Source organism: Phaethon aethereus (assembly GCF_964289735.1).
Source record: "Phaethon aethereus genome assembly, chromosome: 5".
Taxonomy (NCBI): Eukaryota; Metazoa; Chordata; class Aves; order Phaethontiformes; family Phaethontidae; genus Phaethon; species Phaethon aethereus.
This window is the reverse complement of record NC_138579.1, coordinates 18,928,218-18,947,224: the sequence shown is the minus strand read 5'-3', so window position 1 is coordinate 18,947,224 and position 19,007 is coordinate 18,928,218. Positions and strand designations below refer to the sequence as shown.

General features: G+C 43.9%; 1 protein-coding gene across 1 annotated transcript in view; it reads left to right on the top strand.

Moving 5' to 3' along the window:
- RIN3 (Ras and Rab interactor 3) overlaps positions 1-19,007 on the top strand; it is a gene marked incomplete at its 5' end in the record, with an annotated part of 67,534 nt that overhangs the window by 26,063 nt on the left and 22,464 nt on the right. Inside the window, 2 exons of the mRNA XM_082001059.1 lie at positions 15,245-15,317; positions 18,177-18,268. Coding sequence (XP_081857185.1) covers positions 15,245-15,317; positions 18,177-18,268 — 165 coding nt within the window. The remainder of the gene's footprint in view (positions 1-15,244; positions 15,318-18,176; positions 18,269-19,007) is intronic.

Here is a 19,007-nt window from a genome sequence, read left to right as displayed (position 1 = left end):
TAAAGCATGCCAGCTGCATAGCCTGAGGACCACTGTAGAGTGGCAGGATTTTTTCCGGCATCTAATCTTTAACTTCAGAAAGTCCCTCTTTAGTTCTTCTGTGCTTGCTAAAAAGACACTTCAGCTTGCCGCTGAAGATCACAAACAGAGAGGTGAATCCTCCTGATAGCTTCCTGCTCTTTGAATCTGCATGAAGTGGAGCAGAGCTGGTGCCCGTCCAGTGCCCTTCAAAAGGAGCAGCTGTAACTCCCCTGCCATTCAAGAATCCCCCTTCCCAGATGTACAGGGGACAAGCAGCTTTGGTTTTGCTGGCCTGCTCATAATAACTCTTTTCTGAGTTGACACATAAGCAATGATCTGCGCAATCTGCCCCACAGAGAGCTGTTTGTCCCTTTCTCAGATCTGACTCCGCCTAAAGAGTTTGAAGAAGTGGGAACAAGTTCTTCTCCCTGTTACCTTGGTTCAGCTCGTAAACTGAAAGCTGAATTTGCCTTGACATATATAGTTCAGATTTTACAGAGATCCTCCCTTCCAGTTAAAATTCAAATTGCAACCCATCCAGCTTACTATTTTGGAGCACTTTGCCTGCTGCTTCTTATCCTTCTCATGAGGACTCTGTGCGATCTCAGCTTCACAAGTGACACAAAGACGGATGCGCTATCCTTAGAGGTGACATGATGGCTCTGTTCCATCTCTACAGTGATGTCCATCTCTTACTTTTACCATATGCAGGTTTAAAAAAGCAAGTTTTACTGCTCAGCTATTTGTAAAAAGCTGTTCTCATCCCATCCTACTTTTCAGGTAGTATCTGAAGAGGTTTTCCCCAGCAGTATAATGACAGTATAGAAGTTGCTGCCCAGCCCCTGAGATCCATATATAGATGGCCATTCAGTGAAGTGCAAAAAAAGGATGCTTCCTAGCATTGCACTGCCAAATAATGATGGATCATCGTTCTTCTCTTTCTTTTCCCCATATCAGATCTGCTTTGTTGACATTTGATGAAATATTTAGGGAAGTATAGCTTTCTGAGGGGAAGACTGGATTTAATTGTGTTTTTATTTTTAAAATGGAAATCCCCAAAGAACCCACTAGGTAAGAGGGTCAAGAAATGAAACTTCTTTCCATTTTTTCGTGGGGAATTTTAACCTGTACTGTGAAACACCCCTTAGAATCATAAAACAATAGAATGAAGAGACTGGATTTCAAAATTTTTCTTCTGGTTCTTCATCTTTGGTTGCAATTCTTCCAGAGACAGGAAGGCTAAAGCCTTGTTGCAGCGGCAGGTATGGTAGAGACCCAACAGCAGATACCACGTGGTTCATCAGAAAGTTGAGAAACCCAGCAACTTTCAAAGCCTTGGATCTTTGTGGTTTTGCTTCTCAGCCTGAAGGATCCCTTACTGCTCACCCAGAATGGTGGAAATCTAGAGAGAAGGCTTTTTACAATATTTCTTCCATTTAGAGATGCAGTGTTGGGAGATATTTCTCAAGCTCTGCTAAAATCTCAACTACTTTGTGCGCTTTCATTTCTGAGAGTTGTCCCTTACTTCTGCTCCGTCCCAAAATGGAACCCTAGCATCACATACCTCAAGAACTGGGCACCATTTCTTCAGCTGACACCTACCCTTGGCTCTTCCCAGCAAACTGGTTGTAACCTCAGGTCCCAATTCTCCATCCTATTTATGTCTATACACTGACATCAGTGACATTGCAGCAGTGTTAAAAAGACAAGAATCAAATGTTTAAGGTAAATGTGCATGTTTGAAGTAACATCGCTGTGGCTGGCTTTGCTTACTTGGAGGTTTATTTTCCTGAGGCTGTTCACATGAGTCGACCTTGTGGACCTACTGTCCTTGTTCTTTATTTAAGTCGTACCTGCATGGGAAAATCTGCCACCAGGCGTAGCTGTTCAGAAGCATCTCTTCCAATGTGCTGGGTCAAGGCTGAGTTGAGCCTCCCAAATCAATGAGTGCACAGCTGAAGAAGGGGTTTGTGGTGAAGCCTTGTCTGTAGTGTGGTTATTTCATTTATTACAGGAAAATTCCGAGGTTTAAATTAACATTCTACCTGCTCTGACCCTCTCAGCTTCTCTGAAGACAAACATTGAATGAGCTGGAGCATAATGGAGGTCTTGAAATAACCTTAACGCAATCAAATAGGAAAGTCAAAATAAGTTATCTTAAAGTAATACAAAAATGTCTAGATCATGATTAATACCACCTTTGAAAGATAAGACACAGTGCCATTGGACATGGTAGATTATACTCAATTTCTGGTTTATGGACAGCAGCTATACTTCAGGTTATATGGTATGGACTTGTGGTAAGGACACACAATATACCTTGACAGAAAAGATACAGGCAATTACTGGACTCAAAAGCAGTTTAAGAGCAATCACTGAGTCTTGCTGCAAAGTTGCAAGTCTGGTAGCAAAAAGGATGTTGATAAAGAAATCCAATGTCCTGCCCTGGTCACCTTATCTGGCCTTTCTTAAAGTTAGATCGAGCTCAGGGAGTGCAGGCTGGAGCCTGATACAAAATGCTTGAGACAAACAGTGGGGATTCAGGAGAATATCACAACTCAAGTAAAATACGTGGCAACAGTTTACCTGCCTGGTTAATTCTCTTATACCAAAGGAAATCTGTTTGCCATGAAAGTTCATGATGACCTGACCACTTTGAACATCCACCACCCACTGAGCTCTGTCCTTCAGGATGGAAAGAAGAGTTGCACCAGGTCTAGAGGCAGCAGGAAAGCAGACCTTGCTGGGGAGTCAAAACAACAATTTAGACAAGCAAAGGCATTCCTTTGCATACTGGATTTTAGGAAACGTTAAGTCAATTGGAAAAGGGAAGAGATTATTTAAGGGCTAAGATTTCACCATGTAGATTCTTGCCTTAATAACTCCAAATAGGTGCAGTCTCATGCTGTGAAAGCAAGCTTAGCCCTCAAAGCCAACTTTGTCCATCATTACCAAGTTACTTCAGCCACTTCTACACTTCCATTCCTCCTTCCCAAGCACATATGGGGAAAAGAAAAGTTTTTTTTTTTTTGTAGACTAATGCCATTTTCACAGGATAAAAAGGGCATGTGAAGTCATGCTGACTGTCCTGTAGCAGTAACAGATGGTAATTAAACAACAGTAATCAGACAGCGGCATGTTTACAGCGGGGTATTAGAGTAACATGGGGATGGACTTTGTTCATCTTTGCAGACTTGGCTGTGAACAAAGTTGATGAAAGTCCTGGTCTATACAGCCCGGCCAGCCTGAGGTGAGGGCTGTTGAGCACACCTGGCGTGACAGCAGAGCTCAGATGCAAGGGGTACAAATTCCTGCTTGTCTCCCAGCGTGGGTCAGCAGGTCTGAGTGCTGTGTGAGGGCACTCACCGAGTGAGCACAAGGCAGGGAAGAGGAGGCAGACTGACTAGGAACCACTCAGTAGATGCTCTTTGTTGGCTCAAACACCTTCAGATGCTGACAATGGACTTGCCTATTGCACTCTGCTGGCCGCTGTGGCAAGATATGGTCCATTATGGCAGATTTCCCTGTTTTATTTTGTTAACATTTCTTTTAATAAATGTTGCTGAGGCTGAATTAACAAATTCAGAGACCAAATTCCTCGTTGCTAATATGGCACAGCATGGTCAGGGGGTATTTTCCCACATGAACTGCATTGAAGTACTGCACAAATGAGGTCATGGGAAAAAAAGGGAGGATAGCTCGGTCACTGCAGCCTACTCACAGTTTAGCTCCTGTAATGAGAGTGTCCAGTTGTGCAGATGATCTTTGTGATATGAATATTTTTGTGGAATTGTTGGCAGCTCTTGCAATATCTTCCTCAGTTTTGCAAGTCTTTTTGCTAACACCTTGTGTGCTGGAATCAGGAAGTACAGTGAAGATAGACAGAAACTTCTTTTTCCAGAAAGAGAAATAACCCTCACAATTGCAAAGAAAAACTTAAAGATGTAACCTTAAAATTTCTTAAAGACTGAGAAAACAGAAAATATAGGAAAACCTATAGGAAGACAAACTTCCATTTTAAAAATTAATTGTAATTACATTTATTTTGGATCCCTTCTAAACTGGAATGGAGATGGAAAAGGTAGAAATCTGTGGTACTGACCGAGGTCAGAAACATGGGATCTTTCACTTCATAGCTGAAGTGAATGAACTGAAGTATGGGCTGGTATTTATGACACTGACTTCTAAGATGAAGCCATTTATTTTGGTAGCACTTGCAGATTTTCATGAGAGGTTTTCAAGGCAGGGCTGGATGAAGCCTTGAGCAGCTTGGTTTGACCTCATGGCTGCCCCTGCTTTGAGAAGGTGTTTGAGCTATAGACCTTCTGGGGTCCCTGCCAGCCTGAGTGATCCCAAGAGCAGGAACCAGCCAGTGAGACTGAGTCAGTCTGTGGGCAAGCTGAGGGCAGACAGCAGTTCTCAGAAGGGATGTCTCAGAAGAGTGGTAAAAGCAGTTCCCACTAGCTCTAAGACCCAGGCTCTGGGAGAAATACTGCTAAGATTTACAGAGGGATGGTGGTGAAAAAATAAATAAAACATTAAATATTTCCTGGATTAATGTCTCACCTGTGACCTCCCCAGAAACCATAACCTTCCTTTCTTTGGTAGGTAACTTGCGTACAGGGGGAGAATGTGCTCAGTCTACTTAATCAGTGCAGATTTCCAGTTGAATTAACTCATACGTGAGGTATCTAAAGGTGCTTGAAAGGGCCTAGTAATGCCCTATAGATGCAATTGTATGTCCCTTGGCATATTGCAGAGCTAAGCTTGCTGCAGGCTAAGATAGATTCCATCACGTGGAGTTAATAGCACTGCAAGGCTCCTGGTCTGGTTTTGCACAAATGCTAAAGGGACTTTTCAGTTGGAGTAGGACAATCCAAGGAGTCAACGTACATCCTGTCCTTCCCAAGTCGAGCCTCTGGAGACAATCTTTGCATCAGAGAGCAGGCAGAAGGGCCCATCAGAAAGTACATTTGGTTACTTCTGTTACCACTGTAATGGTACCATAGTTCTTTTTTAAATGGTCACTTTAACCCAAATTGTTGGTCTCCTTTAGTCAAAACTTTGCAGCTTGCAACACCGGAAAGAAGAATTCTTAATACTGTAAAATAAGGCATGAAACCAGGGTAGGACTATTTACAGCTCTGATTTCCTCTGACTAGATGAGAGGCTAAACCTGACATTAGAGAGTGAAAACATTAAGGTGGGGTTTTTCTTTTTTTTTTTTTTTTTTTTTGATACCCCATGCTGCTATTCAGCAATAAAGCAGTCAAAGAGGGGACTGCCATGGCAACCACCTTATGAACCACCCTGGAGTCTTGTCCGTCAGCCAGAAAAATCATTACGCATCTAAACTTTAGGTTTACTGTAGAATATGATTTTACTCTGTATATATAGAGAGAGAAGTCAAAACCATCAGTAGTCCCAGTAACTAGTAGTTAGGGTACTGCAGCCTCATGAACACAAGTAAAGTAGATGGAAAAGGGTGTGGGCACTATCCCTAGGAGAGGCAGAATCCAGGTTTTAGGTGTGTTCAGGCTGTAACTTTGTGCTGACACTGCTGTCACAAGAAGTGCTCTTGCTGTCCCTCATCCACCAGCTGTGTGTGTCCATGTCCTCATGCCCCTCTGGTCCCCATCTTGCGCTCCGTCATGCAGGTTATGGTTGGGAAGGAGTGAGCAGCGTAGACATGGAGATGTAAAAGCATTACGGTGTGGTGGGGCAGTGCTTCTTTAGAGGTGCTGCCATGTGCTGGGTTACATGAAATAAAGCCTGGAAAGGAGAAGAAAGTGATATGGAGGAGGAGGGGCAGGTGGTGACTGTGGGGAGGGTGGGTGGCAGACTGGAGACAGAGGTCTGGGAACAGAGTGGAAAGGGGCAATAGCTGGCTGAGGACGGGGTCACATCCGGTAGTGCTGGATGGCTGTGGGAGCCTCTGAGATGCTCTGGGTGAAGCCAAAAGGAGGCTGCCCATGGAGGCAGGACCCCGGCAGAGCTGCCCCGTGGTGCAAGGACAGGAGGCTGCAGGCAGGGGGCAAGCACTGTCGGGATGGGTGGGAGGTCTGTGCAAACCGCAGCCGAATTGCCCCGTGGCAGCCAACCTCCTTGAGGCAGAGCTTCACTGGCACCCTGCCAAGGAGCTGCCCCTTCCACTCCCTGCTGAGCTGAATTCAGCTGAATTTTCCCAAGGAAGTCAGTGTCATTGCACCCATTTATAGACTGAGAGCTGGGGCACAGGTTGCTGAAGGGGCTCAGCCAGCTGTGTGCCACCGGCCCTGAACAAGCCCAGCTCCCGGCCAGTATTGTATTTACCAGGTTGCAGAGAGGCCTTTTGCCTGCCAAGCACTTGACTTTGTTCAGCACTGAGGTACCAACACTACTATTCAGACATTCTTTGTATGCTTTCTGTATACCTGACTGGCATCTCTGCTGCTGTACTGTGAGGGAAAGCAATTTTTCTGGTTTACTTCAGAGGAATGTTTTCCTTTATTGTTGCATGATGGAGTGTGTGATTGAGGCAAAGTAAGAAGTTGTTGTCAGCTCTGGGCCTGACTAGCCTGAAAAAAGCAGAAATGTGCTAGGAAAAATAACAACAGAGTTATCAAAGCACTTGGGAGAGAAGATCCCTCTTCCTGTCTCTTGCCAAGGATGGCTGATTTCCCTGATTCCGTCTCAATTAAGCAAATCATACATTTCAGCAGCAGAACTTGTCCAAGACTACTTTTTTCAAGGATTAGCCAGTCGATGAATAGAAGTTTGTGTGTTTTTAGCAGGGGAGGCTGGAAAAGCTGAATGTGTAGTTAACCTTAAGCTTCAAATTTTAAGAAGTTTAATTGCATATAAGGAGGCCTCTGGGCATGCAGGCTAGTATCCTATTTTCCTGTAGTAAATGACTCCTGTTCAGTGTGGTGGGCACCTTGCCATCAAGGAGAGTAGACTGATGAATGTTATCTTTTAAAGCAGTTCCTGTTGCTGCCAATGGTGTGTCTGTGCAACAGCTCTGAAGATGTAGAGCTACCCTAGTTATCTTCAGATTAGCCTCGCTCAGACACAGATAACAATCTGCCTGCATCACCCAGGGCTCAGCATGGGCTAATTTCCCCTGTTTATGCATGTTTCTCATTAGCGAGAAAAGTCTACTGTCACCTACGCCGCTTCTTGGCATTACAAACCTACCATTGAGCAAGTCAGCCCCATGGCGTGGGAGAACTGGGCAGCTCTGCCCCAGCCCTGGACTCCAGCTCAAGGAGTGCCGTTCTGCTTGTTGCTTTCTGCTGGATCTCATCTGCCTCCACAGGCAACGCAAGGCCAAAGGCCATCTCTGTGTGGGTTGTTATAAGGACACAGGAGACGTTATCACTGTCTGGTTTACCATCTGTAGTTTGATTGGAGACAGAGACTGAAAGATTTCTAGTCCCTTAAGGATGTCGAACCTTCCCAAGGTCAGTCCGCCTGGCAAGGATGGGTTCTCCATTATCACCATCGTTATTAACCCTGAAAATTGAGTTAGTGTCACGCAGACTACCCTGAAATAGGAGCCCAAAGCCTTGGTTTGGCAAGAACAGTGACCGAGGGCTTGGGGGATATTGTAAAACATGGTATGAGGACACATTTTATAAACTGTTGTGCAAGTTCGTAATTTCTCTTCTAAATGCAGGCGTGCACAAGGAAAGCAGAAAGTCTCACCAAGTCCCGCTCCTTTGAGCCAAGTTCCACATCGCTGTGACGCACTGCTTATTTTAAAACATAAGACACTTTAAGACACTTGTGCAGCTGCTTTTTCAAGATGTAACAGTGCCAGGTTTCTGTGTGGTTTACAAGTTGTTTTGGAAACATTCTGGTTGCTTATAGCAGGTGGTTTTTTCTCTTTTTTTTTCAAACTCTCATCCTGAGGAGTTACCTCCCCTCTCTCGATGCAAACATTTTCATTTTTACTTTAGTCTGTAAGCTGATAGGATTGTAGGAAAAATCTGTTGGAAAGAAGCCCTCAGGGTCTTGTTAGGTTTGTTAATCCTCACTTTGGCTTTTTTTTTGCCTTATTTTTCACTCTCAAGAGGCATAATGCAAAATCTGTGTGTAATCAGAGCTAGAGACTATGCGTGCTGTTCTAGGATAATATTGTCTTACCCTACCCTGCTTAGTACCTTGAACATAACCCAAAAAGCTTACTGGTTTTAAAACAGCTACTCTAAATCAGTACCCATAATACCAGTGCCCTTGTCTCAGTGGCTAAACTGGAACAAATTATAATTTTTGCCCTTGGAGAGTGTTTGCTATCTGAAGATCTTAAAGATCTTACTAAACAAGAGCTTAGACTTATAAATGGGGTAAATAAGATACTGCTCAAAGTAAAATGAGGGCAGTAAGGACCTCATACTTTGACCTTTGAGTAGGACCCTCAAAGTCAGTTAGAGTGCAATCTATCCTGCTCAGAAGAGTAGGAATCAGAAGACCTTTTTCCACGAGGTTGGCACCTAGGTGGGGTCACAGCTCTCGGAAGCAGAAATAACATTTTTTCCTTCTATTGCCCACCCTATTGACCTCTGCCATTTCAGAGTGGGTTAGTCCCTTTCATCACTTACCTTTAGAAAGTGTGGTCTTTCTTCCTGGAAGTCTCTCACGCAGAATGTGGTTCTGGGTACCGGATGGCTTCCCTTAAAATGCTCAGAAAACTTCCTTTTTCTATATGATTAATATCAACTCTATGGTATTTCATGCCGTATCTCAGAGCCAGAGGAATAAACTTTTCTCCAAAGTAAATGTAAAAAAATGTTTCTTGATAAAGTACATCTGCATGATATCATATATTTTTCATGTAAGGATTGATTCTCAAGATTATCTATATGACCTGGAAATTGTTGCTAAGAACTAAACCCCCAGAATTTCAAATCATAGAGTCCTTCTCTGTTACATGAGGCACAGGGGAGACCCTTTATATATCTGAAAGTTTTGTTTACTTCACAAAGTTTTACCAAAGAAATTTGCCTTCTGAGAGCAACTTGCAAGTATCTATATTCAGTTTGTCTTGTCAGCCATCTCCCTGAGCCCTGACAGTTTGAATCACCGTGCTGGGCAGCATAACTCTTGCACTGCCATTGTAATGTACGGCTGGATGCTGAATTACCTGTGAAAATGTGACTTCTCCAGCAATGATCCCACAGTGTTCTACTGCTTAGAGCAGGGACCACGCCAACCAAACACATCGCCCTACTCCACCTGGTGTCCTTGGGAGCCCTCTCAGCCCTCAATGTTTCAGGAAGGCCACATTTTCTCCCTCATCCCTGCTGTGTGAGAGAAAGAAAACAGACCCTGCATGGCTACACCTAAAACTCCAGCTAAACCTCATGTTGCCATCTGGTCCTGGGAAGAAGTCCTGGATCTCCCCGGTCTCTGGCCGAAGCAACAGTGCAAAACAGCTATGGAATTTCCACAGACTTTAAGGTGTTTATTTGAGCACTGAAAAGGAGATGCAGAGTGAGGATCTGACAAGGAAGGCAAGTGCTTTGAAACAGAACAGCCGTTTGCCGGACTGTGCTTTGCTCTTAACCCCTGAAACGGCTGGCAGTGCCCATGGGCCTGCCGGGACTGTTCACATGGATACCTGCAAGGAAAGCACTGAGCAACTGTGACACTTTTCTTTTAGCTGCGTTAGCTGTGCTTGAAGTACCCTTGAGAGCCACCCTCTCAACCCCTGCTGAAAACACTCGTCGCAATACAAGGAAACAGAGCAGCAAAATGGCTGTAACATGTTTCTGCTCAAGCATCCTGCAGCAGAGGCAACAAGACCAGGCAGCAGCAGGAGTTTATGCTAAACTAAAGGCATAAAATCTGAGTGGACACCAAGGTGCTGCCCATCTGCTTGGATGAATGTGGATGAACCCAAAGTACAGTGGAGTGGCCAAGACCCCTGTGGCTGTTAGATGTGAAGATGGTTCTTTTTCTTAGCACCAGGATATGGACATGGTGAGGGAAACAGAGCACCCTGCTGAGTTTCCCCCCCACGTGGAGGGGGGGAGTGAAAAAACATGTAGTTTGCATCTTCTTTAATGGCATTAATTTCATTTTGCACAATACAATTGTATTTTGTGAAAAACATAGTTTAAAAATAGATTTCTCTTACGCTCAAGACCCAAGCTCATTAACACTTTATCACTTTTGTAATTCATTAGTTTCAATTTCCCAGGAACTGCCACCAGCAGTGATTTTTTTTCATCATGGCCAGAAAGATTAAACTCTGTAGGAAACCATAAAATTGAAATCCTGTGAGAAAGCATGACTTGGATGCACAACAGAAGACTCTGGCAGAAGTCCAAAACAGGGGAGTTTCTGCCTATCCTTGATGGGGGAAGAAATAGAAACAACTGACAGTTTCATGAAAGAATCACTAGGAAAGACAAGAAAGACAAAACAGACCTGGGTTGCCCAAGACAGTCTAGAACTGTGCAACCAAAAAGGAAACTACGCTTAGACATCAGATGGGAGAAGCAGAGCCTTCAGATTACAGAAGAAATAAAAAGGCCTTGAGGAGAGAAAACAGATAAACAGTGGCAGTGTTTTACAAGAACACAGCATGAAGGCCATACAGTACCGTCCAGTAATACAGGAAACAATGTTAGGAACTTTCAAACAAACAGAGCTGTTGCAGAAAGACACCAAAACACCCTGAGGACTTCTACCAATGCAATCTAAATTTCCCTCTATCCGGCTAAATCTCTTTCTCTTAATATCACCACCAGCCTAGTGCATGAATAAGGGCCAGAAGGAGACTTGCACATGCTCAGGGAACTGAAGCAATAACCTGAAGGAATTACATCACGCCCTCACGCATCTCTGTAAAGCACGGCAGGTACAACAAGCGCAGTGTATCATGACAAATGCAACAGCCTCAGCACCAGGGCTGTGGTAGTCACTGCAGTCCTCTATTACAATACCCAGGGCTTGTTCCTCAGGGACTAACCTGGCCCGTGTAACAGCTCGGAACACCAGTCAGTGTCTGGAAGTAGGACAGTTGGTAACCTCTACCTTGGAGTGTTCCCATCTTCATAGCGAGTAAAGGACTGAGGGTAGCAGAACAGCAGCAAAGCTGGCCAGTGCTGCTTACTGCAACGGTCAGTGCAAGCAAGGTCATGGCAACTGCGGTATCAAGACAGAGACTTATATCAAAGGAGAGAAACACCAACGAGAGGTCTGGTTAGGAGACTGTGGTGTTATACTCTTCAATCTTAAAATAGAAATAGAAAAGTAGAATCACTCCCATGATGACAAATCTCACAGTTTGCCAGAATCTGGAAAGATAAGAGCATCTCAAGGTACATCCAAGCAGGACTTCTGAGGATGGTTGTGTTCTCAGTAGTCCTCTGTCTAGACAACTGCTGCAGAATAAGGAACTCATATCTTTGAATTCAGATGTCTCTGAAGGATTACACAGATATCAAAAACAGTGAATAGGACTAACAGTGCCATTAGAGAAGAAGAAGCTGAAGTAATTGGGTCCTGTGAGCCTATGTAAGCAGTAAGAAGATGGAAATTGGGGTTGTTTATCTATATGACCAGAACAACAGGACTAGCAAACACAATTCTGCAGGGAAAAATCAAAGAGGAAAGGAAGGCAGAATGCTCAGGGACAGTGTGAGTTGAAAGCATCAGCATCTGGATGGAGAAATGATGGGGAGATCTAAAGAGTAAAGGAAACGTGAAGACAGATTCTAGTCAGCGCCTAAAGATGACACTCTTCAGAGCATGTTGGTATAGTAAAGGGAAAGATGAGACAATCATAAATATTTATAGCAGTTCATAACCCGATCTAGTTGAAGATGTCCCTGCTCATTTTAGGGGGGTTGGACTAGATGACTAGCTGGACTAGACCTTTAAAGGTCCCTTCATATCCAAACTCTTCTATGATTCTATGATTCTATAACCTGGACATGTCCCATTCACTTACAGAGTTGCACAAAGGGCCCAAAACAGAGTATGGTCAACAGTGAAACATAAATTCATGTTACTAATGCTTCCTTCACCCATAAAAAAATTTTCAATTAATTCTGATATCTTTGTTTCAAACTGTTCAAAATTACCCATTGATCTACTCATTTCCCCTTTTATTTCCTGAAGGTGACTTTTTTCTGTGGGCTTCTAAATTTCAGGTAAAACTCAATATGCTGTGGCAATATGTTTGAACCCAGCCTATTTTTGCTGTTACTTTTGATCATATTCTTGACATCCTGCCACTGTTCTGGTGAGATGTAGAGATTTCCTCCCTCTTCAGGTGCCCTGGGTGTAGTTTTATGAGCCCAAGAAAGGTGAATTTTGTCTCTGCAGTTTTCAGCAGGATTAAAGCATTCCAGCAGAAAAGTGTCTGCTCATAGCTTTTGCAAAAGTCATGAGTTCCTATAAATGGCAACATCATGATCCCTCCCTGAGCAGCAGTGCTCGTGTCAGTGAAATGTCCCCATCTACCCACAACACAGCTACAGCCAGAGAAAAGCACCTCTTCCTGACTGTCTTCTCAGAGCAGGGTGCCTTGACGGAAGTAATGGCGCTGAGGGAGAGGTACATTGTCCCCAACAGTCAGCAGAGCTCTTTTAGCTGTACAAACTTGCTACTTTCTGCATCTTGCCAAGAATCAGAAACATGCAGCAGAACCCACGTAATGGTCTCAGCAAGTGAATGACAACCATTCCCACAAGAGATGTTCCTATACCGAACCCATCACTTACCACCCAACAGCAAAGCGGTCAGGAAGCACTGCTTATCAGCCAGCAAGTGTCTAGATAAAACTAGGTTAAGGAAAAAGTGTTATTGTTTTTCCCAAGGAAGACCTTCCCCACAGGAGATTGCCATGGGTGCTGTGCTGGGAGTGGCTCCCAGTGGCTGTGGTAGCCCTGCGCAGGATGCTTGACACTGTCACTATTCAGAATAAATTTTGAGCAGAGCATTGGTCCTGATGGTGCTAGTACCTTGAGTTACAATCCATCTAAAGCAGTGTTCTTCTATTCTTATTTGTTTACAGGCCACCCAGAAATGACCCAGCAGAGCTGTGGGTCTCTCTATGATGAATTCCAGCCTGCTGACAGATGCACTTGATTTCATTACCTTCTATGACCTCTCAGGGCAGACCAGGGACAGTCCAGTTTCTATATAACACCTGCTGAAAATTCCTGTCTTTCAGCTTCAGCAGCTTTTGTACCTAGACTGCTTAAGCTATATAATTCTTGGTGATTTATAGTGTTTTATGCTATTTAACTACATACGGGAGGAGGAGTAGCTGTATGGTGACAAGGTACTTCTGTGTGGATACTCCTGACACTGAGAGACTCAAACTCATACTCTTTTGTCTAAAATTCAAGCTCCCAGGTGGCAGAGCTTCCTGGCACAGAAAGAGTCATTATTCCCAATCCGAGCGATCCGCTCATGTCTGTAAACATGTACAGGTGCAGCCTGCTCTCCTACATACACCTGCAACTCCGGATGCCAAAGTGAACATAAGATTCTCAACAGAAAAAAAAAGTCCTTAAAACTGTCATCCACACAAAGGGCTTTATTTAATTGCTGGAGATTTGAGTGAGCGAGTTCAGACTCTTGGGTGTTGGTTAATTCTCCGGAACAGTGTTGGGTTTTGTCTTTATTTTTGTTTCCTGTGTCAGGGCTGTGAAGCAGATGGATTTCAAACTGTAGAAATTGTTCATGGTAGATGTTTAATGAAAATCCCTGACTGTCTCACACTAGCTTCTATGAAGAAAATTAACTCTATCCCAGCTGAAACCAGGACACTGACACATGATTCTTACTAAGGAAAAAAGAAAAAAATTGCTGAATATTTCTTTTTCCAACTGTGGGAGAAAAGTGAGGGAAAGGGATTGTTTTGCTCAAAGTATGTTTTAAACTCCACGTTACAGTCTGGTATCAGTGTGCACACTGAGATTGATCTGTTCATGCTGATCCAACAGAAATTGATGTTAAGAATGACTTCCGAGAATTATGTGTCCTTTGCCTCTTTTAAAAATGCTTAAAAGTGGTGTATTCAGGCCAAAATAGCAACCTGCAGGGCCTGGGCTAGGACAAAGGGAGAAGTAAAGGGAGGAAATGCCTTGTTTGGGGAATGAACTGTGAAGTTGAACAAGAGACAAGCTTGGGCATTTCCTTCCAGTGGGATTCTCTGCTGGCTGGAGAACAAGAACCAGGCATGGAGCCAGGGGAGAGGAGAACCAGGCGGATGTCTCCCTCCTGCAGGTGCTGGAGACCCTGCTCTTTAGGGGAACTAACAACCAGGCAGGCAGGGCAAGGAGCTGGAGATGTTTCACAGGACCGTGAATCACGGCAGACCAAGGAAGCTGAATCATGATAGCTGAGCTTCATGTCCACAGCTCTGAACCGTGGCCAAGAAAACAGAGTGAAGGAATATACGAGCAGCTGCAGGCACCACTACGTGGGTTTGAGCTGGTGCTGCTCCCCAAGGACTCCTGGCGTGCTCCTCTGGCGCTCTGGGGCTCCAGTTCACCACCAGTAAGCGAGCATTTTTGAGAAACCACCGCAGTTTTCCTTAAACTTGCCAGTGTCTGTTTGTGATGGTGTATTGTGTACATATGGGCACAGACAATGCCATACCATAAAGGACGTCATCTTGAAGAACTCTGCAATGTGGTGTCGATTGTATTTTTCCACTTAAAGGAAAGTGCTGTCACTGTATAACACAATGAGAGGAAGAAGACAGGAGAGATACAGAGATACAAATAGGCTGTGCTCACACTGCCTGCATGACCCAGGTCAGACCCCACACACGTAGTAATGAAATAGTAATTTCTATTTTTTTTTACTTCAAAGTGCTTTGTCCATCCAAACCAAACCAGATTCCAGCATGAAGAGTCACAAGGTCAGCCTCATATGTATTGTGGATGTGCACATCCTTAGAGATAGACGGGCTTGTAATGAGCCCTTTGGTTGTGACCTGGGGTTTTTCTCTTCCCATTGTTTCTAGTACTGTCACAACACTCTGATATCTTCAGCTAACTATTCAGAAAGCCAGACTGATACTTTTCTAGTGTTTCCCTGAAGAATCTCATTGTGTTTGGCCATCTGAAGCCAGTTCTTTATGCTTCTTCATATTAGTCCATGCAAATACTGGACAATCAGAGAATACAAGATGTATGAGCCAAACCCACCAGCTTGTTTTTACCATACAGCTCAAAGAAAACAGTTGCTGACTCTCTTTTTTGTTTTTCATCAGTCCTGTACCTGGAAGGATCTGTCCTTGTATTTGAGGATGTCTTCAAACTCGTTGCTTTCTACTGCGTCAGTAGGTGAGTTGGATTCATTGCTTCCAGGGAGGGGTCGCTTCTCTCACCCCTCTGGACTGCCTTTCCCCAGTATCCAGTCACAGCACAGCCCCAGCTGTTTCCTATGGTTTCCTGTAACCTGTCAGGTGGTATTCTAGACGCTAGTATCTGTGATGGGGCCAGATCACACAGTTTCTGGCCAGACACACCATAACTACAGCTGTCCCTGAAGCTGGAAGCTTTGTCTGAGGAAGGTCCATAGGGCTGCACCCAAAAAGGCCCAAGGCACAGGACTGGGGCTAGCAGGGCAGGGAGGAAAAAGGTTCCTGGATTAACCATCTCTTATTAAAAGCAGCTTTAAGCATCCACACACACCGGCAGTGGCTTAGCAAACTTGCTAGTGGGCTGTTGTCTGTGGGAGACTCAGAGCACTTAGTCACCTATGGGGAATCTGTGAAGGAGAGTAGTCCTGAAACAATTTCTGTTCTTTAGCCAAAATTTAAAAATAAAGCAATAAAGAACAGACTTTGGTTGTTGGCTCAGCACAGAAATACCAAACATAGTGGGCACAGAGATGGGAAAGACCTGCAAGGTCATTTTCATTAGAGCAAGGTTTGATCAGCAGCTGATGAGTCCCCCAGTGTAATTAAACCTGCGTGTCTGCAGTCTCCTCTAATCTGTGTGTTTGTGCTAAGCACACTGCAGCGATACCTCCACAACCTACTTACCCCATTCCTGCTGCTGCAGGCCTGGTTTTGAGCAGGATGTAAACTTTGGAGTCCCCATATAAACTTAGATGACTCTTAAAGTAGTTATTTCCATTTAAGAGGGGAAAGCAGATTAGGGATATGTTTACAAGGCAGTCGTGTTAGTGACTTGGTTAGGTCACAGAATAGGAACTGTCTATCTATGGTATGATACAGCGTGCTGCAGCTTAGCCAGCCAGTAATGCTCACACTATTTCGGGGGCTGCTTCTGCAGCCAGCTGAGTTCAAAAGAAGTTTCTGTCTTACCAAAGGAACAAAGAAGAGCCCAAATGCAAACCAGAATTGGGTATTTCTAGTCCAATGGCTGGTGGGAGGGATCCTCCAGAAAGAATCATGGCTTAAGAGAAAGAAAGACAAGCTTTGCTGTTAATTCCTGTTATAGATGTTACTTCTGAGTGTCAAATACACATTCAGATGGTTCATGTGATTTCTCAGGTCATTGTCAAAAGACAAGGTAAATAGGGAATAATTTTATGAGAGAAGCAGGTAATAAAAAGGCTGCTTAGGTACTGACCTGCCATTTGCTGGCAGCTTGTAGGAGCTCTCCGTGACGGTGAATGGAAAGGCCTGTTCTCAGGGCTGTAGTAGTCATCTTATAAAGAGCTGGAAACGGCTTATCAGGGCTGACAGGTTGTTCTCAAAAGAAAGTTTGGCCTGGCTAGATTACCTTAGATCACAAAAATAACACCTGTAGGTAACAGGTGACCTGGTGGCTTCTCTGCAAGCTGCTTCCCCATGAATAAAACCAGACTTTTTTCTATTAGGGTAGTGTGTTAATGTTTTCTGATTTTTAGATGCATTTTTCTAAAAAAAAAAAAAGAAGAAAAAAAACCAGAAGGGAACTGCTTATGCATAGAAGCATAACAAACAAAGAAAGCAGAAGGTCCATGGACCCTCTTCCTCTCGTAAACCTGATATCTGCCATGAAAAAAAAAAATCCTCGGATCACATCAGTTTATTTCAAACAATGTGACAACAGAGTGCTCAGTGGTGCAGAGAGAACCCATGGAGTACACAGTACATCATTAAGAGATGTATCTGTTAATAAGGGCAAAAATAACCCCCCTGCATTCATCTGTCAACAGATCGGTCCTCACCAGGTCTGCAGTCACGTGCATTTTTGGGGTGTGCATTTGTGTAGCGGAGACCACCTACTCACAAGAACAGCTTTTTCTAAAATAATTTCCTGCAGCATGCAAAACATTTTGCTACATTTTTAATGTGTAAAATGACCCTGCACCATTCCTTGCTACCTTTTAGGGACTATTATTACTGGCTTTTCTAGTCCTTGTTAGAACAGGAACTGAAGTAGGAACAGGTTTAGCAAATTGTCATTGGGCAAGAGGGAAACGTGAACAGTTCGCCACCAGCCCAAGAGCTCCGTTAAATTATTTGAGACTTTGGGTGTGTTTCAGTGAAACCCAACTAACATCCTCTGAGAAACTGCATCTTTTTTTCAGTAAAAATACAGCATCTTTCCGGAAACCAAGCAGTCAGAAGTCTGAGACTGGAGAGCAGAGGGATATATGTGTTTTCCCAGTGTCATGCAGTACTTCATCGTTGCTTGTCATTTCACCCAGGGGCTACCCTTCCCCAGGAGGGGTCTTCCTTCCCTAACCCCACTGTGTCTTGCCATGTCCCCATGCCTTACACTTACACTGATTTTTAAAAGAGGAAACAGGGTGGGGAGAAAGGGGTAAACAGAAAGAAAAAGGACTGCAAATCCCCTCCACACCAAAAAGAATGGCTTTTCTAATTACAGTAATTACCATTTGCAACACCTCACTTTTCATGGGAAGGTATTTCAACCCTTGTGGCCTCCCCCAAGGTGAGAGGCATTCCTGCTGTTTTTGGAGGAGGAAGCCAAGATGGAGTGATTAAGCCAGCAGCACTGCAAGAAGCATCGCCACAGGAGCTGGTGATCTTTTGTGAAAGCAGAGCAACCCAGGCTGGCACAATGTCCACAACGCCTTACTGGATGTGAGATCTTCCTTTGACAACATTCAAGACTGTGCAGAACAGGGCTGAAACTGTGAGCCACTTCAATCACTAAAACGAACCATAAAATTTGGAGTTCCTAACAATCGCTGGATTTTCACTGTGTTTCTTTTTACAGAGATTTGCTGCCCTTTACCCTGAAGCTGCCACAAGCAATATTAGAAGCCAATAGCTTTCAAGACCTTGAAATTATCTCTAGTCTGGGGATAGGTAAGTCCCTCAAAGGAGTCAGTTTCACTCAGACTTGTGAGAACCATGGTGCCTTGTACAGACATAATGCAACTGGAGGATAGATGAACTATTGTCTTCAGAATAGCTGAGGAGGCCTGAATTCAAGGGAGAAGATGTTTATGATCTTTATGTTTATAGAAGCACATGGAAAAAAAGGCCACTTGCCCCTTTGGACATAAACCTCCACTTGGATTTCTGTGCATGGCATGGGACCTACAGTCTCACTGTATAAGGCTGGGGCTTTCAACAACTGAAGTGCGGCACAGCCTCTCAGGATAGCTTACACACATTGGGAGTAGTTGGCATCTGAGGTACATGAAAAAAGGAAAACACCTTTGCAATTTCCCCTTCTGATATGTGGGGGCAATGTTCATGGAAGTGTGATATTTTTGAATTTCAATATTTCTGCTTCCTCTTGCAGGATTTCTAGTTGGTAGAGAAATGTGCAGTGTGCCAGCATGTTCTCTCGCCTTGCACTAATCAGATACAAAAAGGAATGCTATTTTTAGTGACAGCACCAAACAAGCAAATTTTAGATCAGATGTATAAAGTTACAGAGTTGGGAAATGCAGTTATGTTAACTAAAGGTCTCCTTCCTATTCCTTTCCATTAAACACACTCACCTGAGACTGGTATTATAGTTAGCAACTGTCTCTCATGCTACTTTGCTTTTCAGTTTTCCCTCAGCTGTTGAAAACAACCAAACAATGCTGAAAGC